Genomic DNA, 22916 nt, shown 5'->3' with positions numbered 1-22916 from the left:
ACCAAGGTTCTTTTATCAAGATTCCAGAAGTGAAAAGAAGAAAAACTCATGCACATACATGTAGACATTGTTTTGCCAATTCAAAACATGTTGTGTCCATGCCTGGCATGTTGTGGTTAGGCTTTGACATCATTCTTTGCTCTGCGAATTGCACAGATTCTCCACATCAGAAGACTGTTTGATGGATGACCAGCATGCGTGTGATGGACTTTACATCACATCTAATAAAGTGATGACGGGGAAATACATGAACTTGTGCATCTATCTATCGAACTACCTCCGGGTGGACTTCACACAAGTATACTGTTTCTAAGGATGATGTTGATTCCTCTGAGTACACAGAGGACAGCATCTTGCTCAACATAATCTTGATATCTTCAGCACTGAGATAAAATTAATCACAATACCTGACCCATTTTCCAAAAAAGAGTTGCGACTTATTCAAATTAATCGCTAATGTGTACTTAAGAGATAGAAAATTGTTAATTTGACATTGATTTGAGAATGTGTGATCGATTCAAATCAATCTGATTGTTTTCAAAAGACATAAATGTATCCTAGGAACATATAAAATTTGGGAAAATGTTTACAATGACACAATTTAGAGTGATATTATCATATTTCTCCTTCTATAATTCCTTGTGCCCCACAGAATAGAAGTTCTAGATACACTGTAGATGGCACAATACAAATGACTAGTACGTAGAAGTCGTAGTAGTAGTAGTTGTTGTAGTAGTAGTTGCCATCGTAGCAGCAGCAGCAGCAGTATTAATTCAACCCATGTATTAAATTTTGAGATGAATATTTAAAATCCAAAACTATTGGTATGAATTAGAAGAAAAAATGTTTTAATTTAGGAAGAGATCACAACAAAACCTTTACAATATGATGTATACTGAGGATAGCATTAGTGAGATTAATCTACATGTAGATGTGTTCATAGAAATTATCTTATTGTGATGAGCATCCACATTTTAGTACAGATGTGGGTCAGCAACTCAGCATAGTACTGCTCATACAGAGCTCATACCCTCAAGACTTTACAGACATACATGTAATTGCACATAATATCGAAATGGAAAACATCCCTAAGGTAAGACCATGATGAGAAAATAGAGAGTGGCATCAAAGAGTGAAAACCATCTCAGCTGCCAATGTCGCATGATGGTGATGACAAAAGACATATCACATAGGGGTCTCCTCCCACGTGCTCCACAACACACTTTTGAATTTTGATCTTGTCGTTCAATCCGTATATTCTCTACAGAAACAGTAATCAGGGAGATATCTAGACAAGTAGGTATTGATGACTTTTATTATGAAACAGTGAATGTAAAATTGACCTAAAAAAACATACAAGAGCTTTCACACTAGGTATGTACTTCAAATGGAATGACTGCAGAAAAAGCTTAGTCAAAGTTATTTTGTGGCATATGTTTCTGACCAGTGACCACATCAAAGATTTCAGTATATCTAATGACTGATCCAAGCTCAAGAAGGGCTATCAGCTTGATACAGTCATCACTCATCAGATAAACTGAAATATATGATGTGGTCACTGGTCAGAAACAACTAAGGTATGTATGCGTCAAAATAACTTTGACTAAGCTATCTCTGCATTTATTCCATTTGAAGTACATACCTAGTGTGAAAGCCCTTCTATTTCTGGAACTTGAATTCTCATCTGGAGGATGGAGAGGATATGTAATGGAATTTGAAAACTGGAAAACAGATGTATTCTGATGACTTTGCCCATGGCATTTTTCACACACGTCTTAACTTGACTCACTTTCACTCGCATCTGAACTTTGTGACTGAGAATCATCATGCAGATGATTTGACTTATGAATTTAAGTTACCTGTAAATGAAAGCCTAAAGTGCATTATAAACTTAATTTGGAATTGTCAATGTGGTCTAAGAACATTTTTTTGATTGACATACAGTTAACAGCTAAGTTGCTCATACCCTTACTAAGTTTTGTCATTTGTTAAGTATAGAAAAAATTGACATGTCCTGATTTACAAAAAAAAATTAAAACATAGAACTTACAATTGGTATGAATAATTAAGTTGTTAACAGTATAATTATCAACAATGTAATTAATTTGATTCACTTTGAGAGCAACATGACAGATCACTGCACAGAACATGTTTGTACTCCATGAAAGTGCACCAATAAATCTTTTTCATCATTGCTATCATATTGTGCAAAGATAAAAACATGAAAACAGGGTACACAAACAAGAGACAGAAATTACAGTCACATGAATACCAAGATAAGAAAAGAATTAACAAAATATTAACTGGAACGAGAAAGTTTTCATTTTCGATCGAACCTCATACTGAAATTGTTTTCATTAAAGATATTACTTTAATGAAGTATATATATTTAAAGAACACATATTATGACAAAAAATGGAGATGACATTGTTGTTACAGAAATTTCTTTATTACCCTGATTTGAACTGAAAAAGAGAAGTCTTATTCGTAAATGAATTGGAGAAAAGCTGAGATGGTGAAACACAGCCTAAACTTACAGCTAGCAGCATTTCACAGACTGATGATCTGCACATCTTGCTTAGATCAACATAGTGATCAAGTCTCAATCCTAATAGAATGCAGATGGATGCATCCCTGCTTGATTATACTTGAGCACCTACACTGATTCACCTCAACACAGCTTTAAAGGTTTTATTCCAACATTTCCAAATGTGAATCACACACAGCGTTGCAAGATTTTATTCACAGCACCACATCTCTAGTGGTGTATTTGGATGAAAAGGCAGAGAAACCTGATCTTAATACCGGTATTTCTTTTATAAAAATGTTCCATGGTACATGTACACTGTATACCGTTATACAGATACCGAATCCTAGAAAATTGCTATTTTCATTATGACATTTGTATTACCGTTATATCAGAGACGCCAAGTTCAAAGATCTGCAATGCGTGACATTTTCATTATTCGGCGCGCGTGTGCGCGTGCGAGGGTATAACACACGTATAAGGTATAGCGTTTTTTTTTTTAATCTAAAGCGTGCGTCGTGCGTGAGAGCGTTTTCAGACCCTCGAAATGCATGATGTCACGCCTAAAATGTGACACTTGGTAGCTCTGGGTATATGAGTCCTAAAGAATTCATTTTACTCTGCACTTGATGTCAATCGTGTATCCTACTTAATAATTCAAGATCCAGATTCTTAATTGAGATTGATGAAAATCTACCTCCTTACTACTTGCCTAAACCTCCTTTTTCTCCAAAGTTCAGTCAACACACCCTCTTGTAGTGTGGCAGAAGTTGTTACATTGACTGTGGATGAGTTAAAAGATAGAGATAATAGAAGGAATAATATTGTTGTGTACAACATGCCAGAACCAAATGAGACCATGAGATCCAAAAGACAATCCAAGGACAATGATCAGGTAAAAGACATGCTGTGCAATGGCCTGTGTGTAGACATCCAGGAGGGTGAAATTGAACAAACCACTCGTCTAGGGATTCGTGGCAAGGGACCAGATGCAAAGCCTAGAGTTCTTTTGGTTCACTTCAACGACCCCAGTCTTCGGGATGAAGTCATTCAGGCATGCAGCAAGCTGCGCAAGACAGAAAAATGGAGAACAGTGTATATTGCACCTGATCTTTCTAAAGATCAGAGACAAGAGAGGTGGAATTTAAGAGAAGAATTAAAGAGGCGTAAGGAAGAGGGAGAAGAGAACCTGATAATACGAAATGGGAAAATCATCCCAGTTAAGCCGAGACCCAAATCCGGTAATAGAGGAAGCACACAGTCTCAGGATCCACGTTCAACTAAACAAATGATGCATGCAGCTAATCAAAAAGAGAGTACTGATCATTTGGTCTCACAGGGTGCAAGACGTAAAGGGTTACCTGAGTCGGCAGCTGTTGAGAAAACACATATTGGATCGGCAGCATCAACCGAACATTGTGTTAATAAAGTGGACATGGAGTCGGCTACCGAGCATGACGTCTTCCAGGAAGATGATAACTCTAGAAGCCAAAACACTGATATCTGACAGCAAGTGAAAGTATTGTACAGCAATGTTGACTCTCTATTGAATAAGAGAGATGAACTACTAACTCGCATTATTGTTGACAATATAGATGTGATCTGCCTGACAGAAATTTACCCGAAACATGTATCGATTAGCATTGAAGACTTTGAGTTCCAGATTCCTAGTTTTAGTATGTTTCTTCCTGAAAGAAGGAAAAGAGGAGTCATCATTTACACAAAATTAAGCCTTCAAGCTAAACAATATTTTTTTGAGGACCAGGAGTTTGATGAAAGTGTATGGTGCTCGTTTCAAACTACTCATCCAGCTTACTAATGGGATGTGTATACCGTAGCCCGAACAGTACTGTAGAGAACAATGATAAGCTGTTGGATCTTTTGAAAGCTGCAGATAACGCTATGCACTCACATTATGTAATCATAGGAGATTTTAATCTACCGGAAATTGACTGGTCCAGAAATGTGTCGAACTCTACTGAATTCAGCTTCTCACAAAGATTCTTAGTAATCACAGAAGATACATACATGCATCAGTTAGTGACAGAACCAACAAGGTTACGTGAAGGCCAAAGATCAAACGTATTAGATCTGATCTTAACAGATCAACCAGATTTCATCGATGACCTTGAACTTAAACCACCATTTGGAAAAAGTGACCATTTATCAATACAGTTTAATATGAGTCTGCTATATGAAGAGAAGTCTTTCACTCCAGCTTATGCATTCTTTAAAGGGAAATATGAGCAGCTAAGGGAGTACGTGGAGGAACACCATTGTTTTGAATGGACAGAGGAATACGTAAATCTGGAGGAGAAATATGCTTGCTTTGAGAAAACAATTATTGAGCTTACTAAGAAATTTGTACCGTTGAGACTTCCCGGATTGAAAGCCAGACCACAGTGGATGAATAGTGAGGTTAAGAAGGCGGTAAGGAGGAAACATTCAGCTTGGAATAAGCATCTGAGAGCTAGACGGAAGATACCTATTAATCCTGTCACTGTCAACCAAACAAGGGAGGAGTATAATGCTGTCAGAAACCTAGCAACCAGTGCCACCAGATCTGCTAAGGGAGGATTTGAACTCAAGATTTCGAAGGATGTAAAGAAGAATCCAAAGAGCGTCTGGAAGTACATTCAAAGCAAGTTGAAAGTCAAAAGTGCAATAGAGAACTTATGTAAGCCTGATGGTTCCATTGCAGAATCTGATAATGAGAAAGCTGAGTTACTCAACAATTACTTCTGCTCAGTTTTTACGAAGGAAAACCTCAACAACATTCCTGAGCTTCAAGGAAGAGATTACTCAGCTTGCTTAGAGGACATGATTATACATAGAGAGAAGATTCATCTCTTGATTGAGAAGATGGACCAAACTAAATCTGCTGGCCCAGATGGAATACACATTCGAATTCTAAAAGAATTAAAGCTTCACGTTATTGATTGTCTAGCTGAAATATTTAATGAATCTATGTCAACTGGATGTGTCCCGAAATCTTGGAAGTCAGCGAATGTTGTACCATTATTCAAGAAAGGCAAAAAATCTGACCCAGGAAATTACAGGCCAATAAGCCTCACAAGTGTAATTGGCAAGATCATGGAGACTGTGGTAAGGGATGAAATTGTAGAGCATTTGGAGTCTAATGATCTAATCACCAAACATCAACATGGTTTTAGAAAGGGTCACTCATGTTCTACCCAGCTACTAGAAGTGACAAATGATTGGACCAAGTACTTGGATACAGGTAACAACATTGACTGCATTTACCTGGACTACAGGAAAGCTTTTGACAGTGTACCTCATGCCAGACTGATGAAGAAATTACAGGCTTATGGAATCCGAGGAAAAGTGTGGAAATGGATCTCCAACTTCCTATCTGATCGCTCTCAACAAGTGATAGTGAATGGCTCCAAATCCTCTTCCTGCCTGGTCACAAGTGGTATTCCGCAAGGAAGCGTCCTCGGTCCAGTATTATTTACGATCTTCATTAACGACATTCCAGATTCATTATCTACGTCCGTATCATCTACAGTCAAACTCTTTGCAGACGACACTAAGCTGTACTCTCCTGTGAACTCACTAGAAGATAGTGCTGCATTACAACATGATCTAGATCTCCTTGCAAAGTGGACGGACAAGTGGCAACTCCCCGTAAATGAGTCAAAGACAAAGGTGATGCATCTTGGGAAGTCTAACCCTAATGTCAACTATAACCTCAACTCATCAATTTTGACATCTGTGGTTCTAGAGACTGATCTGGGAGTATCCTTCGACAACAACTTAAAGTTTTCAGCGCATGTAAACAGAGTTGCATCCTCTGCGAACAGGAAGCTTGGCCTGATTCGCCGCACCTTTTCATTCTTGGATGAATCGGGCCTTGTACACCTCTACAAGTCTTTAATAAGGCCATCCTTAGAATACTGCTCCAGTGTGTGGCACCCTGTTCTCAAGAGAGACCATCTAAAGCTGGAGAGAGTGCAACGCAGGATGACAAAAATTCTTCTATCTATTCGTGACTTGGAATATTCTGACCGGCTTAGACATTTGAAATTGCCCACACTTGCATACCGTCGTCACAGAGCGGATATGATACAAACATATAGACTTTTCCATGGGATTGACCGCAGTGACCCCAACCAATTCTTTCTGAGACCTTTGAATGACAGAACACGTGGCCACAGCTTCAAACTATCAAAAGTTAGAGCCTTCACTTCTATCCGAATGGGATCGTTTTCACAGCGAGTCGTCAATTTATGGAATGCGCTTCCAGCTTATGTAATTGATAGCCCATCTGTAAACTCATTCAAATCCAACCTGGAAAAAGCATGGAGAGCTAAATATGACATGTACAACCCTAAAGAAATGTTTCCTTGCTATTGCATTGTCCGGAGCTCCGACGTAGGCGCAATCCCCAGTACATACAGATATTAATCCTGCTGCAGAGGGGCATATAAGTAATTATACTTGAAGCCCAACATCAAGGTAAATCAAGGTAAAACACATGCTATACTGATATACTCTATTCTCTGCATATTTGATACTCTGTCCTTTGAACCCACAAGACAAAAGACAATTTTAGAATCTTAATAAAAAACTGCATTACATGTACATGCATGTAGATGATTTTCAGCATTTAAAAACAGAGTGTGTTCATGCAGCTTTCTTCCCTGCCCCCAATCTTCAAATAATCTGTCCAAGTATTAAAATGGTCAATTAATCTCAATGCCAACAAACAAGTTACTAAACTGAAGACTGCCTAAAGTTAAACTAGTCGAATGTATTTAGAGTCTAATCTGTTGGGAAGCGACAGGTTTATATATCATGTTCTTAATAATAATATGAATACGAGCTACACTCAAAGATGATAGAATGTATTTATTTTAAACAACACTCATATTCTCATCATCTAATTAACCCAAAATCTAGATCTACTACATGTAGATAGATATACACTGGAATCTGTAGACTGTAGGCATTGACATCCCCGCCCCTTACTCCTGCACCGAGGCCGTGCGTGGAAACGGGATGCAACTATGCTCAATGGTCAGCACCACTACAATCTACACACTGTACAGCGACAAGACTGTGCATGTGTCAGCAAACCAAAGCAAGAACATGATCAAAATAAACAGTTTACGTTACCTCATCCATTATTGAGAATAGATTTCCGTTCTTTGGAAAAGATGTAACCAGTTAATTTGGACCTGCAGCCTGAAATCTTGTATCACATCCGAGATTTATCCTGTGCCAGGCTCCTTTTCTCACCTTTCCAGCTATTTCTATCCACAGCCAATGCACGTACCGATAGTGTATACAAACGTAAACCCAGTCGTTCGTTCGCGTTTATTGTTGACATACATTAGCTGACACACGAGGGAATCCTTCCTCTTTGAGGTCGCCGAAAAAAAATGATACATCAAATGTGATTGGTTGAAATAATTTGTAAGAATTTGAGGAATTTAGGACAAGGTGTATTTATTTGTACACTCTGTCAAATGTGATATTTTTATCGAATGTTCATATGTACCTGACAGTTCCCAGCGGAAAATGCGTTGACTTACTAAAAAGTAATGAATCTCTCACAATTTAATCCTTTCACCTCGGTAAGAGACGTACTGTGGGAATTTTCCAGTTATCTACTTTGTGTCTGATCGTAAAGACTACAAATTTCAATTAGACATGAGCCAATCAGCAGCCATGTGACATTTCAATGCTAGATTGTTGGTCTGCTCTTCATTGCACGCATGATGCGTGAAGTTTGAGGCAACATAGAAAACACTCTATTTTTCGAATTTCAACAGTACCATCTTAATTTCAGTATGGAAAATGATCATTTCAATGATGCGATTCCCGTCGGGGAGATTGACGGAATGTGGTCGTTTGTGTGTCACGTAAGCCTGAAGATTTATACCCCATAAATGACAGTTTGCATTTGGCCACGTCATTCGTAAGAACATAGCTTGAAGCGGGGCAGTGCGAGGTAGCTTAGCCAGCAAGTTGGGCGGACCTCGCGTCTGCTTCCCGCTGCCAGTCACACTGAAAATATTACATGTAGTTGCGACATGTAGGCTACTATTTTGTACTATTGATAGTGTTACTATTAAACATGTTGACCGAAATTATATTTCAAAGGTCGATTTCTTATAATATGTCTAGAATTATTGTAAGGAGGGATATTGTTAATTCTTTAGATTCATGAAAGCTTTTTGGCGCTTGTTACAGTAATGAGTTAAAGGTATCTAAAATATGATCCGTAACTTCGGCGTGGAGATACCCTACTAAAACATACCCAAAATGAGGTAAATATTTATTAAATGTCCAAATAAAGATCATGAGTTAAAAGTCGTTATGTTTATTACCTGTTTTGTGTCAATTTTGTTATTTTTTCGGAAAAACAATGATATTAGTATACACTTTTTCACAGGTTTCACTGCAAACCGCTGCATAATACAAGTGCATATCGATGATGGGTTGCGGGCGCGCGTGAGCTTGTGTGAAGTTATCTACCGTAATGAGGATCTGAGACACTCGAAGAGGACTTGAGCCGTAGCATACACATGCTTTCTTTAATAGCAGATAGGCAAAGTAGACCATCAAACCAAACCAAACTAGTGTATGACACTTCTATGAATATATTTTTTTTGATTCCTTTTCTTATCTTTTTATTTTCATGTATTAGATTGACTGGACTGAACCCTGGCTGATCTCTCTGATTTCATTTCATCTCTTCTGCCTCATCATTACGGTCATCACCAGGAAATATAATAACTTCCAAATTATCCTGTTTCTCATCATGTGTAAGACATCAGCTTATTTCACCATTATTTACCACTCTTTGAGCATCCATCAGGACCAATCACGACTTTAGTGTCATTTATAGTCCGAAGAACTTTTTATTTTAGATCATACCTGAATATGATTTCAACAAAAATATGTGCTGCTTGGCAATTCTAATCTCCCATTCAACCTGTTATCTACATTTTAGTACACCTGATATTGGTAAAGTCCCATTCTTTTATTGATGTACCAAACATTGAATTTAACATTTGTTGCACAAAAATGCAAATTGATGTTTAAATAGAGGAAAATTTGTAGGACTATAACATTTTATAGTATTCGTTGAACATTATTATAGAACAAATTTGATTTTAAAATGTGATAACATGTGTGAAGAATTTCAAGCTATCAAAGGTTGAAAATAAATTTGTGTTTTGTAAGTATGGGTACTGAAATTCATATTGCTGCTTTCTCTTTTTCAACAGTATTGATGATCTACCTGTCAGAATACCTGAACCAGTATGCTGCCAAACATTACAGGTATGTTGGTGAAGTCATTAAGCTATGTTTATGATCTATTAATTTACTACATTTTTACCCAAAAGGAAGTCATGTTAGGCCATTGTCAAAGAGCAATGTCTGAGGCATGCAGATGAGCACAAGCCATACATTGTTTAAATTTGTCAGAAAGATAATAGGGGGAGGGGGTCATGGAGCAAATTGTGCTCCCAGAGCTGCTCAAATGCACCCTGAAGCCCTTCTACTAAACCCTTAACCCTGTATTTTCCTTCCTTTTAACTTGTGTTTTCTTATTGTAGGATTGCAAGAGTGTAAGGTTCCATTATAAAGCATTGAACCATGTCACATACATTTTTATATATATATATATATATATATATATATATACGGTGTATATTACAGCTGTTTATTTTTAAGTCTTCTCATCTTTAGTTTTGCCATGTTGACAAGTATTACAGATTACTTCCCAATTTGATATAGAAGCAAATTACAAATCCTGTTCTTAAAATGATATTGTTCAGTTGTTTTGAAGTGCTTGAAATTGTATCATAATCATTGCCTTTTTTCCCCTCTTGTATTGTCTCTTGTCTCCAGAATGTTCTCCAGATTACAGTACTTTGATTCTGGCGGCCTCTTCATTTCTGTTGTATACAATGTTCCTCTACTCATCAATTGTCTTGTTATGATTGTAAGTCTTATCCTTTCTCATTTTTTTGTTTCAAAATCAATTGATAATAAAAACAATTGGGTTTTCAGTATTTTTTTGGTTTTTTGTCTACCAAGTTTTGATTAATTCCTTCCATAAAAAACAGTGTCTGTTTATCTTAGCAGCCTGTCTGAGAATGAGTATAAGAAAGTAGAATTACATCTAAATTAGCATTAATTTGTAGCTATAAATGGTTTAGATATCCTCAGGATTTAATAATGTGTAAGAGTAAATCCTAGCTTGCGTCATGGTATGCCTCATTTTCTATACAGTAATCAGAAGATAAAGAGAAACTAATTTCATTAACTTACGTATAATTACATGGTTAATTCGTTTTGATTATCTTTAACTATTTTTTCCTTATTTCTCCAATTGAGAAAAGAGGTTTTTTTGGTGTTATGAATTCTGTGTAAATAGCTATTAAGTGCTCTTAATATGATCTGACAAATTTGTAGAGAGGGGTGCGCATCTTTGAATTCTGTATTTATGTACTTGCCACTCAGTGTCTTAGCATTGGCTTAGTAGAAGGGAAATGTCTTTCCTGGGGGGTGTTTCACAAAGTCTTTATCCTAAGTTGGACTTAAAATTTATGGAAAGCTGTTAGCATTTATGAAAATATTTTGTAAAAGTTATTTTAAAAGGCATAAAATGATGATTCAAATCATTCAAATTTTCTATCATCAAGGAGATTTCATGTTCTCGATGTGAAATTTAAAATACTTGAATTTTCGCTTTTGAATATATTTTATTTTAAGGCTACAAATGGCTCTCCATAATTTTTAAGTCCAACTTAGAGTTAAGTTGGACTTAGGATCTTTGTGAAACACCCCCCGAGGGCTATGATGATACTCACCTTTCTATCCTTCCTTGGTTTGAAAATAAAAACCATATATTCCTGCTATTTTGTTTTATTCCAGTGTATATGGCTACACACAGCGGCCCACATGGTGGTGTCGGTAAAGAGAGGAAAACTAAAGGAAAAGGCAAAATCAGAGGCATCAGAAATAGAGGATAAGCCAGTGGAGAAGGACACAGAAAGTAAAAAGAAAGACTGAAGAAGAGGTAAATTACTATAAGAATGTGATGTATTTCAGAAATTCATGCATAAATAATAAGATTTAAAGTGTATGGTGATGATAGTTACAGACAAGGAGAATTAATTGAATGTCAAGATATTACACAGTGTTGAGCAAGTTCATGCGTTTGGTGTTAGGATTGATCTTTTTTTTTTAATGTAATAAAATAAGTTGTGTCAAAATGTAATATAATAAATATTGTGTTGAAATATTCCTCTTATTTAGTTTCCTTTTAATGAATGTTGACCCTCTAACATTAATATGCTATTGCTATTTTTGGTTTGTATTTAATTTAAATTTAATGCTTGCTTGAAAGCTTCTCAAAGATTTGTTGACCTAGCAGCAACTAATAACTGTCAACTACAATAAAATTCATTAATTAAAACCCAGTGTACAGAAGAATATGATACATGTTCAAGAACTTTCACAAATACTCTATGACCACATTGGTTTTCATTACATATTGACATTTATTATACATGTTAATTGTGCACATTTGATATTGTATTGAAAGTAAGAAAAAGAAATAATAATAATAATATACTTTAGATATATATACCCTAAACTTGTTTTAATTCCAATATGCCATACACACCTAAAATGGCTCAGAGGTGAATACAAATTATGGAATGTTTCTTATTTTTGTTTTACTTATTAGTTTAATTTAAGCCCCATCTGGATTGTCTAGTTAAGATAATATTGATTCCTTAGTTTTGTTTCTTTTATTTATTGTTTTATTGTGAAGGGTAATAAAACACAATCTAATGGAATATATAATTTGTAATACCTGCATATGTATCTTTAGACAATGCTCATTGAATTTATTATACTTCAGACAATTAATTAATATTGAGCATTTTCTTATATACTGTATATTATAATTCTTAAAATACATGTATAAACAATATTTTCTTTCACAAATCAATAGCTTTTTAGAACATAAGCAGTATTTTTGTATTACCACATATAAAATAATTATAAAGTCTCTTTGCTCAGTATGAGAGATCCAATCATATTTTTAGTATCAAAAGTAGTATAAAATAGAAAAAGAATAAAGATCTGTGCAATGTTAAGTAGTGTTTGCATAATAATTGTCTGTATAGCAATATAATATAACTACAAGAAATAGATAATACAGGTAGTATTGTATACACTCTCTCTCCCAACTTGCATTTAGTTTTGATTACATAATTAGGACATTAAGGCCTCTGTAACATTCGCATTTCAATTTCTCTTCTCATAAATGTCTTTCAGATGCCCAATCCGATGTTGAGCTGCTTGCTTCATATGCAGGACATCATCACAGCATTGAACAGTCGTGGAAGATGGTTTACCAGGTTTGTGAAGAATGTCTCTCAGGCTGAGAAGACATAGGTTGAAGACTGCCCTCTGTGGTCATCCATCTGTACAGCATGAATGAAACAATACAATGTCAAAGATGGCTTCAAGATATAAAATTGCCTTTATAATATTTTTGTTACTATGAAAGGTACTATTTGATATACACTGTATGTGTATGATATACAGAGTTACAGAGATGTATGTGTTGTAATGTGGTTAAATTGTGCGTACATTTATGTTAAAAAGGACCCTTTCTATTCTATTTTAGTTTACCCACTTAATATCTCAGCAAAACTGAGCTTCGAGCCTACCTGCCTGACCATTTTATTTACATGTATAACATTAACCCCCCCCCCCCCCAACCCCTCTAATAAAATGTCCAGTCTTTAATAATACATTCCTAAGAAGGCCTTTGCCTTTAAACCTGCCAAGTTAAACTTGAAGTCTATCAGTCATTGTTTATAATTTTGTCGTTTTGTGCAGAGACTTTCAGTGTTTTTGTGGTTGTTTTGTTCGATCATTTTGTTACTTTTGTTATTTTGTTTTGTAATTAAAATGTTAATGACATGTACATGTAGTACCTTTGATAGACAAACAACAAAAATATTATTAAGGTCTAAGTCATGAGAGAATATGATATTTGAATGGATTAACAGGTTTTACTGTCCAGTCATGACATTCCTATCACTATTTGTACATAGTATTTATTGCTATTTTTCTTATAACATTTCTAATATTTTTGCTAACAGGTGAAGTCTGGTTATCATTGATTTAAATGTTCTTGTTTTAGTATAAGTATATAAAGCATACACCAAATCAGTTCAAACTAAAATAGAATTGCATGGTATACTTTATTTTTTGTTTGTCAATCTTTGAAATTGGAAATACATGTACAACATATCAAAAATGGTTATTGAAGGGTCATTTTCAGTCCTTCTTACTCCTACTCTTAGTCTTAGATGTAGGTTTTAAAACCCTAATTTTTGTGGGGATAATATTCCAAATTTCTTCTGAAGAGCAATGTCAGCAATGTCTGTGAACATGGAGTTCATTAATTTATTAAATATGAATCATTGATGCCAAAGATGTCAAAACATGTGTTCATTTCATTATTTTTTTACTTTTTCCACTGTGTCCAATATTCTAATTCCTCTGATGTCATAATGTTGAAATGGAATTAAGACAAGTCTATATGAAATACATTATTTAAAATCCAATATTGGTGAAGCTTCTTATAAAAGGGGTGATTTTGAATATCTCCAATCTCAAAGATATATTAAAATACATACATGTAGTTAGTGGTGGACTCATAAAGGACATGGTATTACGGTTATTCAAACTGGTCACCATGTTATTACCAAATACCTGCACCCCATACACACGCATGATGTTAAAGCGCTTGTCACATATCACCAATTGCGTTAACTATAATAACAAACTCTATCAAAAAAGGTATTGGACCTTGATGGTGCTTATTCATGTATGCTTTTGAGCCTTCAGCAACCATTTTCTCAGATCCAATCCCTTTTCTACATAGGGGCGGTGACATGCAATGTTTCTGGTACAGCATGTGTCTTTCCCCACATTTCACCCCAAATAAACCAAAAAAGAATCTCTTGATATGGCCATTGTATAATGGTAGTACTCTGATATCATTACCATTTGTCAAAGTCATATTAAGAGATGTTTTTATTCAGAAATGAAATATATGGATAAATGTCATATGTCATACATAACAAATGGCAAAGATTCGCCCATAGACCGATTCATATTATAGTTAATGTCTTTATTGTTATTAAAGATTATATGACCGACCCTCTTACACACTCACCACCATTATTCCTGAGGGGGGTAAGCTTCTACCAAAACCTTTCATCTATGTAAGCATCGCAAGGGGAACAAAAAAGATAGAGGGATGCAGAAAGTACCATAAGCATACAGGGTAGTGAATACAAGTTTCAACAATAATTTTGAATCGCTAGAAAGAAACAGAAAAGAAATCCATATATTGACCTGAAGATTATGGCTATATGTAAGGATGCAAGAGTAAAGGAGAAAATTACGGAGAATGTATTAAAGGGCAATACATTTTGCGAGTAACTAGAAAGCATTTAGAGAGAAAGATGCTTGAGGTTTATATTAAAATAAAGAAAGATTCTTGACAAAATCCAGTACAGTAACTACTGTATATAATGTGGCCCATGTACACCCAAGGAAGTTTGCTTGTCACTTTTAATGGGCTCATGAATTAATCGACAATTTTCTATTCCCCACCCCACCGTCTCATTAAAAAAATGTACCAGAATCATCCTTTAATAGAAGGGTGAGGGCAATGGTGGATCTAGTGGGGCCCAGGCCCCTCCCCTGGCCAAAAAATGGGTAAATTTAACCTTTAAAAAAAAGGTGGGTATTGAGTACAAACAAATAAGTGCTACCCCCCCCCCCCCCCCCCCCCCCCTCTCCTCTTTTTCGCCGGCTGGCTGATTCAGCGCTAAATGTTTTCTCACGAATTGGGCCCCCTATTTGTCCCTCTCCCTTGCCACCGGGTGAATCTGCCCCTGGGGGACGGGTCTATCCTGAAATAGATTTCGGTGCGAAAATTCGATTTATTCATATAATTATTTCTTGCCTTATTCCCACGATATTATTGCAGTAAATACACTTCATTGAGTGCAAACAGCACTATCTCGTAGAGTGCAAATATACATGCACACATTAACTGGAAGAAAAGGTCTTTAATCTGTACAATTGAAGGAGAACAAAATAATGACGCTTGACGAACTATTTTCTGGGTCATAATATCGTAAGTCCACATGTGGTCTCATTCGTTCTATAATGCATCGATTGAACATGTAAACAGTGAATTCACAAAACAAACATGAGGGAGAGAGAGAGAGAGAGAGAGTGTGTGTGAATAACACATTATTCATGCATGGTATCATTCGAACAGCAAAATAAATATATCATACCATGGTTACCATCAGTATGTTTACCCAGTCTGCTCGACACACTGTCTTGAGTTGAGAATTAAATGTAACGGTTCCCATGGATGCAGAGACGCGTGAACAATAACATGATCCCAAGTTTGATTCATAATACAAGAAGAGCGAAAAATTGCAGTTTATATACCTGGCCAAAGCATTTTAGTTCACCCACTTGGTAAGATCAAGGAGTTAGGTGTATCATTTAGGGCCTTATCATATCCCTTAATTTTCCTCTAACACGAGGAGAAAAAGGAAAGTTCCTCATACAGCAGGACAATTAGATGAAAGAGGGCTAATAAATGTAAACTGCTTGACCGCCACCAAAGCGCTCACAAAAGATAATAGGGACTTTTAGATTTGCACGTCGACATAGTGGACTGCTACTAGCAGTGCCTCACACGTAGCAGTCCACTATGTCGACGTGTAAATCTAAAAGTCACAGTGCCTTAAAAGGACGTCACACGTAGCAGTCCACTATGTCGACATGCAAATCTAAAATTCCCTAATACGAGCGAGCCAAGGCTGTTGCACAAATATATAAATAATTGAGAAGACAGATGATTAAGGGACAAGAAAACGTTAACGTTTATTTATCATAACGCATGTGAAAATACATGTGCTACTAGCTCAGGGAAAGATGCGTGGTGGTTTAACAAAATTAGCAAGAAGGGACTGGGGGAGCACGATATGATATGGTTCAGACTCAATTATGTAAACTTTTTTTTTAAAGTAGTTTCATTTCCGGGCTGGGGATTTTCTTTTGAACTTTATCCAGACATTACCATCTAAAATAGTGAAAGGCCTGATTATTCCTTTTTTTTTCTCCGAACTTTATCAAATCCTAAACCATCTTGAATCATGAAAGGCATAATATAACATGCGTGTTTTTTCCCGTTTTTTTTTTCTTCTTCAAAACTTTACCCTCGACCTCAACCTTTCAAAAATGAATCTATACCTTTAGTGACTATGACGAGGGCTATGATAACAGCTGCGACGACGACTAAGAGGACCATGAGAAACGAGATGATGAGGATCATATTCCGTCGGAATCTTTGTTTCTTCTTGATGATCGCTGTCCCCGCATCGAGGTCAGGATCGACTGGCATTGCAACGTCGATCTCTTCCTCGTCGTTGACCTGGAAGAATGATCGAAAATGGGGAGGTTTCTTCAATTGAAGCTAAATAAAGGCAAAGGTTTATAATAGCCGCAATTGTGCCTTCGGGCTGACTTCTTTAAACAATATCAACTTTCCAATGTTGTAATGCACAGGGGTTTTTTTTTTTTTTTAGTAAATAACATTAGGTTCATTTTTTCATGGGGTGACTTCTTGCCAGATTATCAGTTTCTACAGTTCCCCCTTGATGGAGTGTAAATCGTACAAAGCGAATACTTTACCACCATGGCCCTCTTGCATAAAAGTCATCAAGTTGCGATTGATCGCAACTCATACACAACTTGCAATCAAACGCATTGCATAAAGAGAGTTGCGTTTGGTCATAATTATATCTATCGTAAAGGTTTGTTGAGATGGAAAAGCTGCGCTTAATTGAAACTCTTTATTCAATTTGCGTTTGATTTTCAGAGTTGCTCATTATGCAAGAGGGCCTTGGAATATGAGATGACAGCAGCTGTCCGAATGTAGGTAATTTCAAAATTCTCGCTAGGCTGCAAGGAAGAAAAATTACCCCTCCCCAAGTATTTGGTGATTTTATATGGACACAGTAATATTGCAAAATTTGTGGGCGTATTTTAACCCTTCCCCATTATCAAAAATGATTATTAACCTCTCCGCTGTATGTCGTTGAAGTTTGACCATCTATACTCCTGACGTGTTTCAAAATGATCCCCGAGGTGTTCACCGTCGTCTTAGCGTCATTCGCATTCTTACTCGTCGACGTCGTCGGTTGTTCCACTTCAGAGTTGCGGTCTGTTTTCCGAAAGAGCGTTACCCCGTCATCGTTTTGTTTTGTCCCAGGTAGTTTCGGACGTTGCGTAGCAGGGATTTCAAGACTTGCGTCAAGTCGGGTATGGGTCCGTATCGTTTTCGAGTTCGGCCCTGATCCTCGCCCTAAGTCCAATTTCTTTGCAATAGACGATCCGGGTAAAGGTACTTGCCGTTTCGCTGGGGGTCGTGGTGGAACCGTCCGAGATTGTTCATCGCATGTAGGCCTACTTTGAGAAGAATTAAGAATAACGTCGGAAGTTCTTAAAGACGTTGATGAAGGTAAAATTGCTGTTTGATCGACAGAATTGCCCCCTAGGTCGTTTTCTATCCGGTCGTCTTCTGAGTTTTGAAGATCTAGTTCAGCGTAAATAGGATCACGTACTGGTTCAACCGGCGTACCGTTTACCTCCCCATCAAAGCGTCCCACCCCTGACGTTCCAGCTGGTAACGAGGATGATGTCGGCTGCGAAGACGACGACGACGCACCTGTCGCCGAACGTGACACTGGTCTATCGACGTCATCCTCCTCCTCTTCTTCTACAAAGTTAGCGCCTGGAATCCTAGCATACGGATGTGTCTGTATGCTGCTGTGCCCCTGAGTCGTTGCAGGGGCTGATGATGCGGGTGGGGGCTTGGGGGCGTTAAGCTCTTTTTCGGAGGCGGGGACCAGAGCTGTTTGTTGCAGACCAGGAGTCTCGGCGTATATGTGCAATCTACGATTGTATTCGTCATCGGGTGCCTTGCGGTCCCTCATCTGTAGAAATTAGACAAAGTGAATAAAATAAATACCATCACCGGCATTTTCTCATTTTGAAATATATTAAAAAATCATGAAATATATCAAAAATCTTTATCGCCCTAGTTCCACTACATTGAATTTTACTTGCCAGTATTCTAATGTAAAATACAATGAATACATTACGTGCAAACAAGAAAATAGGGGTCATGTTTCATCAGTCTAGCCCCTCCCACTATACTTTTCAAACATGTAATATACTGTTTCGAGTCTCTTATCAAAATAATGCTCAAAGAAAGTAAAATCGATCCTCTTGCGTGTCTAGGGGGTCTCTATTGTATAGGACTGGTATGATGAAGGACATGTCATTTAATTTTGGGCAGTTTTGGAAGCAGATAAAACGGTTGAAAAAAGTGGTTGCCTGGCTCCCGAGTCTAAACTATAATGCTTCCATACCTAGGTGCACTTATTTTGGGCTCGTATTTGGGCCTGTGACGCCTCATATTTGGGCAAAGCAACAAGCTGTTCTCTTTGTGAGTACTGCATCTTCTTTCGACAAAAATTACACCGTCAATGCAAAAATGTGTCAATGATTTGTTTAACTCGCTCGCAAATTTATTAACTAAAAAAATAATATTTTCTAACGAGTGACTATACTTTCATTCTGACAACGATTTCTGTCCTAAGAAAATTGTGTCGTTTGTTTCCCTCCTTCAAACCACAGGATGACCATGTAAAATTACGGGGCAGACGATCAGACGATCTTTTACAAAGAGATAAATCGATCGACGGTTGGTCTGAGTAGATTACAAGTATAACAGTAACCGAAAATCGATATCGAGTTATTCCCAAAAGACAAATTGCTTCAAAATAAGTAATCCAATCTGCATCATAGCAGAAAGGTTAGATCATAAGGCATTTCTTGTTAAATGGTAATAAATCAAAGATGAAGTTCGGGGGTTTTCAACGTTTGTGTGTGAGTGTGGATCCCATTGAGGGTGTGTGTGTGTGGGGGGGGGGGTAGAGCTAGACAGGGGCGCCAATATGCCTGCTGATTGGGAGGTTGGGACACGTTACCGGAAACTCAGTTCAGCGGGTTTCATTCCCCCGGAAATTTTGGAGACGAAATGGGGAAGGGGGTAAAGCACGTAGTAACCCCATCGTGTATATATTATGTCTTATAGACTACTGTATACGTACAGTTTTGGAATAAAAACAACAATATGCTACAAGTTACATTATGAGTTATGACGCAAACGGTAAAAATTGTCTTTTTGATAGACACTTCCGTGATTTAGTTCAAATATTGACATTGTCCGCCGTTGTGGTTTGGTAATGTTGACATCTCGTGCAGTGCACACAATATATCTTAAAATAGGTGTCGAGTTAAAAGCACAAAATTGGCGTCAGGATAGAATTGAAAACTGAACATTACGTGCATGCAATTTGATTATCATATTTCTAGTGAATTTAAGCCAGGTCACAAATACCATTGGTCAGTCAATTAATAAAGAGACCCCTTGTAATGACGTGGGCCCGCGTTAATAGCGTGAAGAATTGAAGAAAGTGCGGTCATACAACGAAATGAATTTGATATGCCTATAAACAATGCATAAATAACTTTTTCATATCATTCAGAATTTTCGTTCAAATCCCTCCTGTGATCATCAACTGTATCTGTATTATGATGACAAGTTTCAGTCAAATTTGATATAAATAGGTCGTTTTCTTTCATAAAGCACACATCTCAAATAATTCGAAGGGAGGAGTCTTGATCTATGTGCCAGATTTGTATAACACGCTCCAAAATTCACCCATCTTCAGAGACGTGTTGCCTACCCCCTGAGAGAATACAATATCCAGATCTCTCTGAAGGGTTACGCCCTATTCATACACAGCTGAGATGTAGAACGGAACAGTATAGACAGAGCCCAATTCCATACCTCGTTAGGTTGCTAAATGACTCCTAATTTATATGACTGTGTATATTCTATTTTATGGCTTTTGTTATGCTCCCTTTCTTCCTCACTCTTTACCCCCTTCCTCTATCTCTCTCTCTCTCTCTCTCTCTCTCTCTCTCTCTCTCTTCTACAAATCTTGCCTTTTCTTCTTTTTTTTCCTTCGGACGGAAAATTGGCCATTGGATATATAGGTATGTTAATTTACATAATCATGTCAGCTAACCCAACAAAAATTGACCACTACAAGGAGCAATTCTAGACAAGTAATATCATACAGTACATTTATTCTTGAAATGAGATAGTAAAGGTGACCTTAAATTATTTATGTGTGTGTGTGCTATATAAACGTTGCCATTGTAACGGGCCATTGTAACGGGGCGTTGTGGCGTGCGTCAGTAATCCAGCTAACAATGGAAATTACAAACTCATTCAACAGAGGACGCAGGTTCGAACGTCTTTCGGATGGTGACGTTAAAGGTCGGTCCCCAAACGTAAATAATCATATCTGATTGATACACGTCTGTAAAAGCCCAATTACACACACCGAGATCAATGTTGGCTTCTGTTTTCCTTCATGTATATTTCATGGAGGGTGATCACCATTGAGTTGGAATTTTAGCCAATAAGCCAAACCACTATTGTAACTGCACTGGTATGCGCTTGCTTATGCATGAAAGCTGGATGTCACATTGTATTACAAAATGGATATCTCATTATTAATTGATACATGTAATAAAGGGTCGTGAAAAATGAGCTACACAGTGTGTGTTTGTGTGGCATCCAATACTTAATAGCTGCAACATCATACAATACAATACAATACAATGAACATTTAGGGCGCCATTCCCATAAGGCTCAGAGCGCTAACATCAAATAATATTATTGGTCTTTACTACATGTAGTAATTAAAGCAGCAGCATACCGGTAGCCAAACACAGTATCATGTCCAAATGCAATATATTAACGGGGATGTAAATGACCAGATTATTTCATTTCATTTTCATTTCATTTCTTTATTGTGTCCATATAGGATAATTGTTTATATGCACCTGAACAATCTTGCTTCAACGTATGAACATAGGAACAACATTATAATTGACATTCATAGGGCCCTGTTTTACATTTGATATAATATACATGATCACGATGAATATACATTTAAATAATCTTTTTCTTCTTCTTCTTCTCTCTTTCTTCTAACATACCCTCCATTTTTACCCTATGAATATTATAATCTTTTCAACACGATCCTCCAAGGGAGTAAAAGAAGAGCTCGCATGCCACTAGTTATTATCATAACAGCATATAATGATCATGTCTAAATACAAAATAATGGCGTAAACGTATCAGATATAGCATTTCATTCGCTTCATCATTACTCTAGAGTAACCCCAAAGTGCTTTTCGTACTCTTTATCAGGGTATTCTCGACGTACATGTAAATGCATAATAAAATACGCCAATCCGAGGGGGAAAGGATATTATGCCTATCTCGATCATGAAGAAAATAAAATGTGCACGCTGTGCGACATAAAACAGGTGTTTCTTACCTTTCATCGTTGGATCTAATCAAATCCCTTGAAAATAGGCGTGTTCTAAATATATTGTAGTCTGCTTTATCCGAGTACAGAATTAGTTAAAGGCTCAGTGTATTTCGGAATTTCAAAGAGAGCTTCGCGTTCAGCAAAACCATTAGGGCATCGTGTGCAAGTCTCTCTGAGCTACCGCTCGAAAACCTGAACTATATAGAGGAGAACAATGGCGTAAATCTAACAGCAAATATGATTTTTGCTTCCAGATCATACAAGAAACGGCTATAACAATACCACCCTATTCACAATACCCATTCATTTACGTGTAGTGACCGGTGGTAGTACGAAATGAATGAGGTATAGGCAGCCGTCTGCTCAAGTGAGTAAAATTGGCGAAAACATGGATGACTGCCTCTGATGAACAGGTTTCGATTTTTGTAGGCTTTGTAAAGAAGGGCGGTGTGTTGTCGCCGAATCCTAGAAAGTCCGAACCACAACCAAAGTTTATCTATGTCTATACCAGCTCTCTGACTGTTGTATCGACTAAGCGGCGTTTAGACGAGATATATGTGTCGTTCGTCGGGTGTATTACGTAATAGTTTCTCATCTTCTATTGTGATGATGATGAATGGGTGAAGGTAAAGAAGTTACGAAGGTTAACGATGCCTCGAGATGAATGAAAAGATCGAGGATTGATATAAGGACTTTAAACATTCCTTTCTTCAAAATGAACAACTATGGTAATTTGTGGATATCCTTCGACCGAAGATACAATCCTCCACTGTATTTTCACCTTTAGTTCCGCTCTAATAAAT

The 22916-nt window shown here is 37.1% G+C and overlaps 2 protein-coding genes across 4 annotated transcripts; one reads left to right on the top strand and one right to left on the bottom strand.

The window, feature by feature from the left end:
• The first annotated feature begins 8227 nt into the window (after positions 1-8227).
• On the top strand, positions 8228-14034 carry LOC100891012 (transmembrane protein 18). 2 transcript variants are annotated; one of them, XM_011675642.2, is made up of 6 exons: positions 8228-8415; positions 9204-9321; positions 9787-9841; positions 10415-10508; positions 11444-11583; positions 12855-14034. In XM_011675642.2, exons 1-5 carry the CDS (start codon positions 8344-8346, stop codon positions 11579-11581), a joined length of 477 nt encoding a protein of 158 aa, XP_011673944.1. In that variant the 5' UTR covers positions 8228-8343; the 3' UTR covers positions 11582-11583; positions 12855-14034. The 2 variants fall into 2 exon arrangements, with proteins under 2 accessions (XP_011673944.1, XP_003725623.1); XM_003725575.3 differs by having other exon boundaries at positions 8229-8415; positions 11444-11588; positions 12857-14034.
• Positions 12049-22610, bottom strand: LOC577848. Of its 2 annotated transcripts, XM_003725574.3 has the most exons (5): positions 22120-22610; positions 17713-18627; positions 16883-17063; positions 14775-14819; positions 12049-13005 (listed from the first exon to the last, which is right to left on the bottom strand). In XM_003725574.3, the coding sequence occupies exons 2-4, from the start codon at positions 18625-18627 to the stop codon at positions 14803-14805; spliced, it is 1113 nt and encodes a 370-aa protein (XP_003725622.1). In that variant the 5' UTR covers positions 22120-22610; the 3' UTR covers positions 12049-13005; positions 14775-14802. The 2 variants fall into 2 exon arrangements, with proteins under 2 accessions (XP_003725622.1, XP_801724.1); XM_796631.5 differs by lacking the exon at positions 14775-14819.
• Positions 22611-22916: the final 306 nt, after the last annotated feature.

The sequence above is a fragment of the Strongylocentrotus purpuratus genome, unplaced genomic scaffold (genome assembly GCF_000002235.5).
Source record: "Strongylocentrotus purpuratus isolate Spur 01 unplaced genomic scaffold, Spur_5.0 spur5_scaffold_7, whole genome shotgun sequence".
Lineage (NCBI taxonomy): Eukaryota > Metazoa > Echinodermata > Echinoidea > Camarodonta > Strongylocentrotidae > Strongylocentrotus > Strongylocentrotus purpuratus.
The sequence above is the reverse complement of the archived record's forward strand: the minus strand, read 5'-3'. Positions and strand labels throughout refer to the sequence as shown.